Genomic DNA, 14019 nt, shown 5'->3' with positions numbered 1-14019 from the left:
CACAGAACTGCTCTCAGAATGGAAAGGAACAAGTGGGGGATGCATTTTACTGCACACATAAGTCCCTCACTCATTCTGTTCCGTTCCATTCCCCATCCATTCCCCTTCTGTTCCAGAGGGGGCAATTTTTTATAACTGTTCAAAACAGTTCTCAAAAATCGCCTCCTCTGGGGACGGATTGGGAGCGGAAGAGAGGGGAACGGAAAGAGTGAGGGACGTGTGTGTGGTAAAATGCGCCCCCCACTCATTCTGTTCCCTCCCAGGCTTCTTTTGGACCATTCTCCGTCTGTGCTGGAGCCCTGTGTGATAAAGTTCTTGGTCTCCAGAGTCATAGTCCAATGTGGAGCTAACTCCTGACCTCCATATTTCAATTGCCATTACTCTGCCACATAAGGAGAGAAGAGCAACCATGCACATGTCTTGGCCCCAGGAGCTGGTGAGAGTCTCTTCCACCATATTTCAACTGCCATTTCTCTAGCCTCTGAGGAGCAGCCAGTCATAGCTCCGTCATGTATGGGTTGCTGTGGCTGGTGAGAGCCCTTCCCTTCATGTTCCAAGTGCCATTAGAGAAAAGAGCAGCCAAGCATCACTCCATCATGTCTTGACCCCAGTGAATGGTGAGAGCTCTTCCCTCCATGTTCCAGCTGCCCTTGTCCTGGCCTCTGAAGGAGAATTGAAGCCAGCATCTACTGGACATAATCCCTTCCCTCACCATCATCCACTTTTCCTTGTGTGCCCTTTTTCATTTAGATTGTAAGCTTGGAGGCAGGAAACTGTCAAATGAATTCTTTTTAAACCACTTTGGAGGCTTTGTAGCTGAAGGGCAGGGTGTAAATATTTTAAATAAATAAAGGAATAATCACCGCGGTCTCACAGTAAACCATGATAATAGTCTTATATAGGTGGTTTCCCCCTTGCTCATCCCCTTTCCTAGCAGTTTCTTTTTCTTCTTCTTTGCTGTCTTCTGTTTCGATAAATATCCACAATGATTCTGATGACATATTCACTGATTAATTTCAAACTAAGCTAGGATTTGTTCCCAGTGTGCACTTACCAACGTCGGATTCCATTGTCAATTTGTTGCCAGTTGCTTTGTTTGAGATAAAATGCTACAGAATTTACAGAGATTTGCACTGTAAATTCTTTTGTATCATCAGCACATCTGGAAAACTCCCTTCCTCTATATCTTTTTACCAGATAATGCATTAATGTGATTAATGACATAGACTTTTGTAGCATTTTTAACTCAGCTTCAGTCCTTTTGCCTGATATTATTTTTTCTCTGTGCCCATAATTCCAGCAAGTAAAATTGTCCCTGCATTTTGACTTTATTTTGTACAGAACTGACGTCTTAACGGGTGTGATCAATTATTTAAAGAGAATTCAATAGCAGGTCTTCAAGTGTTGAGAATTTGGGAGCATTTATTTAACTGAGATGCAGACTTGCCTCATAAAATGTGAGCCGTTTATTCTGCTGGATCAAAATAATGCTTCATGTAGTCTAATATTTGGTTCCTTATAGAAGCCAGTTTTGATGATTTCAAATACCCCATAAGCAATGCAGCAGTCTTTTCTCATTGTACGACCACTGACAACTATTATTATGAGATAGAAGTCTGCTGTAACTTTAATAATCAATGGAACTTATTTACTTCTTCTAAACAAGGATGAAGAAAGTCTGATCTGGTGGTCAAAGGTAGCTTCCTGAGTGGGTTAGTTTCCAAATGGAAAATATCCAGTTCTGGAGGCTTCCAAGCAGAGCTAGAATCTTCCAACCCCTCCTCCAAACCCATGAAAATGGGCTTTGAACAACCACAAACAGATGCCATACACTGCCCTCAGTTTCATTTGCAGCCATGCAGTGGCCAATTTTCAGGCTGGTGTGGCTTACAGGGGTGGTGGTGGTGGTGGAAGATGGCCCTAGTTGACCCCTACATTCTCCTCTCTTGGCATCACCTTCCTAATACCATGAACTTAATATTTCATTCATCAAGGCTATGAGGCTTTGGTATCAGTGTACTATTTACAACATTCCTTCTCAAAGTATCTTCCTCCCCTCCTCCCTCCTTTCTTTGTTGAATAGTTTTTCTATGGTACTTTTAACTGCTTGGCTCTTTGTTCCCTCTGCATGCTTGGTGTCATCTTCTATCTTGTACTCAGTTTGAGGGCAATTCAGATCTCCCCTTTTTAAGGGATGAGTTACCCTGAACCAGATGCTTCTTAGTTCCTGCCAACATTTCCCTACATGTCAGTTTAAAAGCTCCTCTGTAATGATTACCCAGTGCATTTCTTGATTGGGTCTTGAAGGAAGCCTACTGCTCCAGTCAATGAAACGCAGAAATGAAGTTTCATCCCTTCTATTGACAGTGACAGGAACTGCTTTCCTAAGGCATGATAAAAGCATCAGGTTCTCACAAGCATGTGTCAGATACATGTGACCTGCTTTCTTCTTTCTCTTCAGAATTATTTCCTCCTGGGCAAACGAGATAATTGTTAAAAGAACTATGCATCTTTTATTTTCGTGCCCTAACAATGTTGACATACTTACATTCAGTGATGCTTAGTAAACTATCTCCTCACCCTGCCCCAGGTGCAGTCTACAGTATAAGTTTCTTAGATCCACAGTCCACAGTGTGTCTATTTTCAGCTCATATTGGTTTGTCATACTGCAGACCCCCCCCCCCCAAGATTTCAGTTTAGCAAGCATCCCTCCCAAATTACAGATGGAATATTACTTGCATTCTTTTACATGTCTTCAAACAAGTTTGATTATGAAATTCAAAGTAAAATGTTGCAGGTGAATGAGCAAGCGTTTTATGTTCTCCAGATTGGCTCAGCAGTGTTGAACAGGAAAGCGACAAAAAATAAGTGATGGTATATTTGCCTCTAGTTCTTCAGTTTTTAACATGAAGTGTAGAAAGGAGCATGCTGACATAACTGCATGATTTTTATTAGATTAGAGGGGTAATGGAATACATTCCTGGCATTTGGATTGTGGTAATTTAAGATTGAGCTAAAGTGATGTATTGGTTAGAGTGTTGGACTAGGACTCCTGAGGCCCAGGGTTCAAATTCCTGATCAGCAATGGGAACCCACCAGGTGATCTTGGGCAAGTCACACTCTTAGTCCCAGAGGAAGGCAATGGGAACCCCCCTGTGTTCAGATCTTGCTAAGAAAAAACATCAGGGTAACCATAAGTTGGAAGCAACTTGAAGGCATGCAACAATAATGTGTGATTACATCACAAAATCCCTGTGCATGTGCTTACATAGTTTTGGTCATCACTTCTGGGCACAGGTACATGCACTGAACTTCTTTATGCTATGTATACCATTGCAGAGTAAGAAGAACATTAGTGCCTAAGATGATAATGAACTACTGTAGCAAAAGGCATTCAAATTTTAATACATCTTTAAGAACTGAATGGGGAAGATGGACCACCGACTAATAAACTGTATTTTGGATCATCAGATATTAATATCAGTATGCCATGGTATCTTATAGCAACTTTGAGACTAATTATGCAAAGGAAGTTGTAGCATATGCTTTCATAGACTTTGGACCTTATCGGACACATTTTCCGCCCCGTTATGGGCACAGGAAGGGCATGCTTGGGGCCATGCGAGTCCAAGAAAAAAACACATTTTATTGCACCCCAAATGTCATCAAAATAGCCCCATTCCATCGCCTGGCACCAAGCCATTCTCATTCAGTGCTGAGGTGCGTCCTTTGCCTTGGTCACAAGTCTTCCATTCAAGCCAAAGTGTTTTGAGGACACTTTGGGGTGCAGTAAAATGTGTTTTTTCTTGGACTTGCGTGGCCCCGAGTGTCCCCTTCCCGTGCCCATAATGGGGGGGAAATGTGTCTGATAAAGTCCCTGGTTGCTATAATATTGATAGATTAGAAAAAGAATAACTAATAATAATCATTACACATTGATGAAAGATATATTGATAAATAGATGGATATATTAATTATTGAATATTTGACTTGATAAAGTACATTTAAATGTGATGTATTGTTATATTATTATTATTACTATTATTATGAAATAATATTATTTTATATTTATTTAATAATGTAAAATATAATTATAATAATCAGTAAATAATTTTTAAGGATCTAGCAAAAGTATTGACTCTATTAATTGTTATTTTGTGTGTAGAGAGAGAAAAAAGTCAATACTTATCTATTATAATCCTATTCAATTTCTTTCCATGTCTGACTTTGTCTTCACGTCAGTAGTGGGTGTTCAGTAAAACTGATACTGAACCTCTCCCAAGGGTCACATGGAAGATGGGGAAACAAACTTCGGCACACACATGCACATTTTTTCTCCCTCCCCCGTCCCTTTACCACCAGGATTTCCAAAGCTCATGGCTTGCAAAGCGGGGTACAAACATCTCTCTCTCTCTCTTCCCTTCACCCCCAGCATTTCTAAGGTTCATGGCTTGCAAAACAGGGTACAGACCTCTCTCTCTCTCTCTTACTTGCACCCACAGGATTTCCAAGGCTCATTGCTTGCAAAATGGGGTACAAGCCTCGGCATACTCTCTTTTTCTCCCTTGCCTCGCCAGCTGTTTGCTAGCTCTGGCTACAAAGGAAGACCAAGGGATAAGGCACAGAGAGAGAGACAGGAGAGCATGCAGGGACTCAAACAGGGAGCCAAACTCTCTCGTCACAGTAGCTGTTTGTTAGCTCTGGCTGAAAAGGAAGGCTGAGGGATCCCCCTCTCTCTCACACACACAAACACACACACACACACACACACAGGAGCGTGCACATGGGGACTCAAACGGGGAGCTGTTTAAAGAATTCTGGCTATGAAGGAAGATTGGGCACTTCTTTTAGGTACTTTATCGGCAGTATTAACTTATTGTCCCATATATAAGTAAATCCATGATTTTTGAGTCTATTTTTAGGCATATTTTTTTTTTTACTTATAGTTGAGTATACAGTGCAGCCACATCATACATGGATGCACTATACACGGCTTTCAACATTTAGATTAATGGGGTGCATGCCCATGGCGCGTGCATGCTGCCATGCTGCCGCTGCCACATACACAAGCCCCATTATTTGCAATGGGGCTTGAACATATGCATTTTTTATGCGGGGGGGGGGGGGTCCGGAACGGATCCCAGCATAAAAAAAGGGTGCACTGTATATGGTAGCTTACACCAATGTAAAGCAGCATACGCTAGCACCTATTTGATGTAAATGTCAAGAAACCATCAAACAGTTGGGTGAAAAACACTAAATTATTTGAAAAATCAAAACACATAAAAACATAGTAAAAAGGATAAAATGGACTTCTTTCAAAGACTGTTCTTCCACAGTATGTTAAGTGTTAAAGGTTGGCTTAATTTTAAAAATAAAGTAAAATAAAGTCTATCTGTCAAAAAAAAAAAAAAAAAAGTGAACGGATAGGATCCAACCAAGCCTCCCATGAGAGGAAATTCCACAATTTGGGAGCAACTACCAAGAAGGCTGTCTGTCGTATTTTTACAAAACACATGTGAAGGAGGTGGGTTGGAAAGAAAATCTTCCCCTGAATATCTTAAAAAGTCAGCTAGGCACATAGAGGAAAATATTAGAGTACGAAGGAAGAAACAGAAAACCTTTCTTCATGTGTGGTTATGGTTGTGTAGTACACCGAATGATTCACCTCCTGGAATCTGTACAAGTTGTTTAACAGTGAAAGATATTTACCATGAAGCAAATCTTATTTCCTCTGTGCCATAGGAATGGCTGTTAAAAGCAGTTACTAAATTGAAAACAGTGCTTGTTGTCACAAGTGTGCGTGTGTGTGTGTGTGTGTGTGTGTGTGTGTGTGTGTGTGTGTAGACAGAATAGATAGATGACTATGGATGTCCTGGAAGAATAGCATTTCAGACGGAAGGGCAGAACTGACAGAAAGGGACTACTTAACAATTTACTTGTTTATTGAAAATGGCACAAAGCTATGTATTTCTCCAATTCAGCCTTCCCTCCATCTGTCATCAACAAGGCAGGCTCATCTATCACACAAAATTGTGTATATGCTTAAAATTGTGCTCTTGTGTTATTACTATTAGAGTTCATGTATCAAAATGTCACTTTTTTATGCTTATAAAATCTCCTCTACTGCAGGACAGTATTTTTAGTCTCAAGACAAGGAATCAGTTACTAGAAGAAAGGTCACCCCAATCCAAGTAGTTTTAAAAAAATCTTTGCTAGTAGTATTGTTCTACTAAACTGACAGTGTTTGCACAATCTAGGTGCTTTCCAGCTAACTGGCCTGTAATTCATTGTTAGGTATTGATGCTAAAACTCTACGTGGAATCATGGCCTTACTAAAGTCAATTTGGCTTTGTAAGTGATGACTTTAGAGTAGTTTATTTGTTGTGTCTGATAAAGACTGTCTTTCTAACTCCTGCTAAGTTCCCTTCAATTCAGTGCATATTGAATGAATATGCTAGGTATTATGCTGTAGGTCAGTCAGCTTCCCTCATCTCCCTTTTTCTCTTTGTATGTGTGTTTGTGAATATTCAAGCCTTCACTGAATCTCCAGTTTCTCCTGGAGACAGTTGCTTCTTCCAATGCACCTTTAAGATTTTTTAGCATGTGTCAAAAATGTACAGGCCAGTTCCAGATATCTCTGTCATTCTCTGCAGTAAGTTGACTAAAATAAAATAAAATAACATTCTGTGGGCACATTAAGAGTCTTATTTATTTGTTCTGGGTAAGGGCACTCGTTGGCCTGCAGGCTGCATGCAGCACTTGTGGGATCTTAGTTCAATCTCTTTTTCCTCAATATAGAATGTTTAAGAGGTATCCAGAATGTTCAACGTACTGTGTCAAATATATTTCCACTAGGAATACTTAGTAAAGATGGGGGTGGTGGTGTCCAAAGATCTTACCTGTAGACAGTTTTACCTCACTCCCCACCCCCACCCCCCAGGTTCAAACATCCCATTTAAACATTTCCAGAAAGTAGTAGAACTTGCTACCTTGGCATTATTGCTCTTACTTGGGGCTAGTAGAAGCCATTCCTCCCTCATATGCAACCAGTTTTAGATGGCATCCAAAGTCTTCAGATAATACAGACATCTGAATTAATATTTGTTGGGCTACTGTGGCAGGCTTTATTACTTTATCACTTAGCACTTCTAACCTGATTTACCTCCTGAAGGTTACACTGACTTTAAACACCAGTCATCTCCCAAGGGAATCAAGTCCCAATGTGTTATTACAGTATATGGTGGTCTATTGTGATAAAGGATCTTATGTGAACCTTGATCTTTCAGTGGGATCATCAAAGAAATTAATGGCAGGTTACAAACCGTCATTATAGTACGCGCAGAGCGCGTACTGGGGTTAGGGAGGTGCGGTGCTTCCGCACTTCCCTAACCCTAATACGCGCTCTGAGCGTAAAAAATGATGGCGGCCGTTCCAGACGGCCGCCGTCATGAGGACGTCACGGCTGCGCCGCCTCTACACGGGGCGGCGCGGACGTGACGTCCTCATTCCATGCCAGGGCGCCTAGGGCGCCCTTTCCGCGGACCAGGAAGGAGCTCCGTTTCAGAGCTCCTTCCTGGTTTGCAGCAGCGCTTTGCTTCACTGGGCGCAGCCTTCAGAAGGCTGCGCCCAGCAAAGCAATGGAGAAAGGGGCCAAGCGGCCCCTTTCTCCTTCTCCCCGCCGCCGCGGGGTGTCCTTGGGGCTTGAAGCCCCAGGGACACCCCTTTTCAGGCTGCGGGGAAGCGGCGTTTTGCTGCTTCCCCGCAGCCTGAATAGCGGTGGATCGGGGCCTCATCAGCTGCCGTTCTGGCAGCTGAGGCCCCGATACACCGGGGAAAGGGGCGGGTACAGCCCGCCCCAAATCGGCGGTCTATAACCCACCAATGTTCCCATAAGCCCTTGTGAATGGCTAGCTAACATACAACGGAGTTAAATGAACAAACAAAAATATGCAGTGTAAGAGCTATATAAACATATACGTGCTATAAGAAATTTGAGATGCTTTATAATTAGTCCTGTTTTATAACGTGCCATAAATGAATCATCCCAAGTTTTTATTCATGAAAATTTTCCACTCTGATAAAGCATCACATTTGGAAATATATATATATATACACACACACACACACACACACACACATATATCATCATTGTATAACATGTTGCACACACACAATTCCTTTTGAAGCCTGGATTACATTTGAAGCTTCAGAAAGTTGTTGTTTTTAGACTAGAATTCCCAGAATCCTCCAGCCAGCATTTCTTACTCCAAAAGAGTAACTTTTCCAGCCACTCTTTAAATTCATATTTGTTACTTCCATTAGAAATTATGATTTTCCCTCAAAAAGTAATTTGAATACAGGAGAACCAACACAGGGGCAATATTATGTTTAAGCCAAAAATGTCTTCCCTGTGTGCTTATGTTATTCTAGTGGTGTAAGGGCTGTAGCAGATCCACTCCTTCATGCACCACTGAATAATAATATGAGTTCCCACCGACCACACAAGAAGAACCATTTTGTGGAACTTTTCCATACCAACCTGACACTATGTTTCCTGAGGTTTTGATACTGGCATAGAGAGAAAATATAGTCCTCTGCCCTTCCACTGGCCTGCCTTTCCTTGTCCTTATATGATAGTGTTGTAAGCAGCAGGGCTAAGTGGCTCACACTGCATTGTGAATACCTGGCTTTTCTTTATAAGCATTGTGACATGGAAAACATATGACAGCATTCTCCATTTGACAGAGGGGAAGCTTCGTAGGGTTGTCCTTTCCATTTCCGATAGGCTTCTTTTTGGACATTTAGGTGCGTTACAGACTGCCTCTTTGGGGCAGCCTGTAGGTGCTCCTTTCCCCGCCGGATTGGGGCCTCAGCTGCCAGAATGACAGCCTCTGGGGCCCCGATCCGCCGCTTTCCATGCCGCAGGGAAGCGGCAAAAGGCCACTTCCCCGCAGCCTGGAAAGGGGTGTCCTTGGGGCTTCAAGCCCCAAGGACACCCGGTGGTGGCAGGGAGGAGGATAAAGGGGCTGCTTGGCCCCTTTCTCCCTTGTGTCGCTGGTGCAGCTTTCTAAAGGCTGCGCCAGCAATGCAAATTGCGGAAGGAGCTTCGTTTTGGAGCTCCTTCGTGCACCACAGAAAGGGCGCTCTATGCGCCGTCACGCAGCGCAAAGATATCACGTCCGCGTTGTCCCATTTGGAGGAGGCACGTTCGTGACGTCGTAATGGCGGCGTCCATGTGGAATGGGCGCCACCATTTTGTACCTCCTGGGGATGTATTAGGGTTAGGTGCGTGCATAAGGCACACACTTTCCCTAAACCTAGTACTTCCCCAGGACGTACTGTACGCACATTTGTAACAGGCCTTAGTATCAAGTTCAAACTATTTGTTTAAAGGACAGAGGTGTCTGCATTTGATTTGGAGAGTTAATTTCAATCCAGCCTTAAAAATAATTGGTGGCTGTTAAAAATAAGGTGGGGTTTAATATTGTGAAAATTTGCACAATTACTGTCAAAATACATATCATGGTAACAGGCCTAGACCTTCAGCATGGTCTACAAAACACATATAAAGTGGACGGGGCAATTTCAAGTGGGAAAAAAAGGAGTTTAGAGGAGTGTACCAATCTTTTTCTTAACCTCTGCTTTTTTTTAAAAAAAAAAAAAGTAATCTCTTCATCCAGGTTGGCATCATTGCTAAACTTGGAACTATGAGAAAGTGAGAGGAAAAAAGAAGAGAGGAAAAATTCAGTGATATACTTCCATCTAATGGTTTCTTTCTTGAAACAAGGCTCATTCTGCATGAATGTGTGAAGAGGGCAATTGAGTCATGCATGCAGATGACATTCCTGATACCCCTGTTGGAGATTGTTGTGTCTTAAATATGAAGATCTGAAGGGGAATCCTGACTGATATTGGGAACTTCAATTGCCTACATTTCTGGATCATGGAAGGGATTCTGAGCCAGACATTTACACTCAGCATCCAAAGGTCTTTAGTGGGATGTTGGGGAAGGATTTGTATGCATAGGTCTCGTCATAGATCCTAAGTGAACACCTAAATATGGCTGCTGCCATATTTGGCACTGACTCTCATATGATGATTCAGCTACCACTTGTTGAAAAAATATTTTTTTTACATTTCCTAGTGACTGTTCCCAGGTTATGGGACTCCCTTCCTAAAGAGATTAGACCATTGACTACCTTGCTTTCCTTCTATAGGCAGATGAAGGCCTTTTTGTTTTTGAAGACTGATTGCTCAGGGGGAAAGGGCCTATTATAATGTGCTGTATTTTCTATATTTGCTGTTTTTCTTTTCAGTGGTCATGCATTTAACTATTTCTGATTCTCTTGATGTTTTAATTATATTGTAACTTTTGAATGGAGTGAACATTAGTTGCATCCATTTTAACTTTTGTAACTTGAATCCTGGACTTGAAAAAGGTGGGCTATAAATAACCAAACAATAAATGACCTTAGTCCAGACCTGCCATTAAGTATTTATGTGTTGTTTGTGCCTTTGAGTCATTGCCAACTTTTAGCAACCCTAAGGCTAAAAGGGGGTGTGAGTAGCTTAGGAACAGTGTTAGTCAGTACGTCTAGGTTTTGTTATGTTTATCTAATAGCTTGCCTGAAATGAATATCTTTGTAACTGTGTTTTCTGACCTGCAAGGCAAAGGAGGCCTGGCATGAGTGATACCTTCCTATTCTATACTATTAGATAAACATAACAAAACCTAGACGTACTGACTAACACTGTTCCTAAGCTACTCACACAATGATGGGATTTGTAGTCCTTGTGGAGTTCTTGGAATCAGGGAGTTGGCTCCTTGCCAACTCTACCTGCAGGCCAGAGCCGGTCCTCCGGCTGCTCAGAGGACAGACCTCTGGTTTCTCCAAAACACAGCCAAGATGGAGAACAAAGGACACATGGTCCTACAGGGGTATTTAAAGCCCTCTCTTGGAATCTTTTTGCAACTGCCGCTCTGGCACTGTTGATTGGCCAAGTGAGCCTTACGTCAGCTATGATGTAGCTGCTCATTAGCATGTGATGTCATCTCTCATTAGCATGTACCTCCTCCCAGATTAACCCTTTGTAGTTCAGGAGAAGTCCTCAGGTGACTGGGAACCCAGCCACCACAGGGGGTTTCTTGGCAAGGTTTGTTCAGGGGAAGTTTTACATTGCTGTCCCCTGAGGCTGAGACAGTGTGATTTGCCCAAGGTCAACCAGTGGGATTAATGGCCGAGCTGGGAATCAAATTCTGGTCTCCAGAGACGTAGTTCGACATTCAAATCACCACACCATGGTGGCTCTCATAAATATGAGTATTCATAGTTCACTCTAAAGGTTGTAGTCTTCAAATGACATATGGTGTTCTCTGCCTGGATTTCCATTCACATTCAGATATTTTTAAAGTAGATATGTATTACAGTTTTAAAATCTATGTTATTGTTATTGTAGTTACAACAACAATATATTGATATATAATAACAATAATATTTAGTTTTATATAACATTTACTTTGAAAACTCATGATGTCAATATTATTCAATCACCTATACCATACCAGTGAATGAATTGCTGAAAATGAAGGCCAAAGCAGAAACTATCAGTTCTGCCACCATTTATCAGTTTGCTTAAAGCATGATATTAAGTGTAGCTTAATGGCTAAGAGGGTGAACCAAACTCATAATTCAAATCTCATCTCTGCTGTGAACTCACTGGATGGCCTCCTTTCTCTCAATCTCAGCCATTCACCCCACCCATGTGTAATATCATAGATAATAATATTGACTTAGCTTAAGGTCATTGTAAGGGTTGCAACCAGATAATGCATGTGAAGATTTGAACACTTCAAAGTACTGTACAGATCTCTCTCATAAAAACTGGTTTTTGCTTGTTTGAAGAATATTTCTCTTGCTGAACTATGTCAAACTATGTTTAAGAAAGAAGCAAGCAATGACCTTCCTAAGGTTATCCTTGTTTAATTTTCTGTGTGTTTATTTGCAGCATAAAGAACGTCACTCCAAAAGTAGGAGATGCAGAAACCCGCAAAGCTATTCGCCGTGCCTTTGACGTGTGGCAGAATGTAACCCCTCTGACATTTGAGGAAGTTCCTTACGTTGAACTGGAGAATGGCAAGAGGGACGTGGATATTACTATCATTTTTGCATCAGGCTTTCATGGAGATAGCTCTCCCTTTGATGGGGAAGGAGGATTTTTGGCTCATGCATACTTTCCAGGGTCAGGAATTGGGGGAGATACTCATTTTGATTCAGATGAACCATGGACGTTGGGAAACCCTAATCATGATGGTAAGACTGCAGTTCTATTTAAGCAGCTTATGTTTCTGTTATATAGTACATCATGCATGCACATGACTATAGGTTGATTCTATTTTTTGGTTAGTCGCTTAAAAGCCACAATGACTGTTTTAGCGATGGGACATAGGAAGGAGATGGATTTGGTTTCAAAATAAATTATCAAGAGTCTGCTGAAACATAGGTAGTAGTTGTTTTTTCTGAAAAGATTTAGGCAGCTGATTTTGATTAGATATACCCTTTAAAATAAAATAAGGAGTTAGCTGTGACTATGTATATTAAAAAAACCATAAGGACAAATATTATTGTTATAATACAATATAAATACTCTCTACAGATTGCCAACAAACCCATCCCAAATTAGTTATCAGCTCAACTTGGCCATCCACTTTTTCACATTTCTTATTTCATTTTTGGTAATAATTGCTGCCATATACATGCTTCAGTAGTAGTGAATAAAAACTATGATACATAACTGCTCAACCACAGGAGGATGGGTGGAAATAATTGCATTTATAGTATCTATGGAGCCCATAAGGCAGCAAACTACTAAGTCCAATTAAACCACAAATCTGCCTGCATTTCTGGTAGCATTTTGGATGCCTATGCTACATTTGGATAACATCATGCCTCACAATGGAGCAACATGTCATGTAACCATTTTGGAAGATTCAGACCACGTGCTTCCTAGAGAAGTCACAGATTGTAGGTATTGTCTTGGGGACATTGAAGATGACATTGCCATGGAGGGCCCCCTGGCTCTAGGATGCTCTTATAATGAAATGTTTCCTAATTTGTATTGTTGGCTTTCCATGTAAAGACTTCCAATGTGATGCACTGTAAAACAAAGATTAAAAACAATACTAATAATACAAAATGGGGAAGAAGCAAGGCAAAGAAACAACCTGTAGAAAATTTAAAGTCTGGCACTGTTCTTGAAGTGCCTTTAAATTTAAATGCATGAAAATGAATGAATGAATGAATGAATGAATGAATGAATGAAAAGGTCCCCTGAAACTAAATAGTGAGGTGGTGTGGGGACATCTTTTGGGAGACTTTTTGACAACAGTAATCAAGAACCAACCTCAAAAGCACTTCCAACCAAGGCAGATTTGGAAAGTTACTTCTTAAAAGTAATAACTCCTGGTAGCAATCACCAGTAACTCATTGTCCTTGTTGTCTGGACAGTTATTCATTGTATCGCTTGTCACATTTTTTCTTATTGTGAAGGAAATCCACCTGAAAAAGTCAGAAAATGGCCTAAAAAAGGAAAACACCCTCAAAATGTTCCCAAATAATTTCCTCCCCAGAAAAAGGAGGAATAAAAGTAAAAAGGAATCTTATCCATTACATGGAGCAAATAATGGCACTACTAACTTATAGATATATTAATTTATTCTATGTTCTAAATATTTTTAATATTTAAGTTTGTTTGTTTGTTTGTTTTTCATTCTTTATGTTGCCATGAAAACTAATCACCAGAAATGTTTGCCCATAACTTGTACAAAGCTGAGGCTAATATTTGTGTTTTCTTGAAGATTCAGACTGACAGTGTTTTTAAGTTATCCTAGAAATAAAATAAATAAATGAATAAACAAACTTTATTTGTATACCGCCCTTTGCAAGCATCAGGGCGGTTCACAACATATATCCATACAATTATAATTAAAACAACAGTACAATCAACACTATTAAAACC

General features: G+C 40.9%; 1 protein-coding gene across 2 annotated transcripts in view; it reads left to right on the top strand.

Annotated features, from left to right (window-relative positions):
* MMP16 (matrix metallopeptidase 16) overlaps positions 1 to 14019 on the top strand; it is a 234325-nt gene that overhangs the window by 123777 nt on the left and 96529 nt on the right. For both annotated transcript variants that reach the window (XM_042465288.1, XM_042465287.1), the window contains one exon: positions 12010 to 12314. In XM_042465288.1, coding sequence (XP_042321222.1) covers positions 12010 to 12314 — 305 coding nt within the window. The remainder of the gene's footprint in view (positions 1 to 12009; positions 12315 to 14019) is intronic.

Source organism: Sceloporus undulatus, chromosome 4, assembly GCF_019175285.1.
Source record: "Sceloporus undulatus isolate JIND9_A2432 ecotype Alabama chromosome 4, SceUnd_v1.1, whole genome shotgun sequence".
Lineage (NCBI taxonomy): Eukaryota > Metazoa > Chordata > Lepidosauria > Squamata > Phrynosomatidae > Sceloporus > Sceloporus undulatus.
The sequence above is the reverse complement of the archived record's forward strand: the minus strand, read 5'-3'. Positions and strand labels throughout refer to the sequence as shown.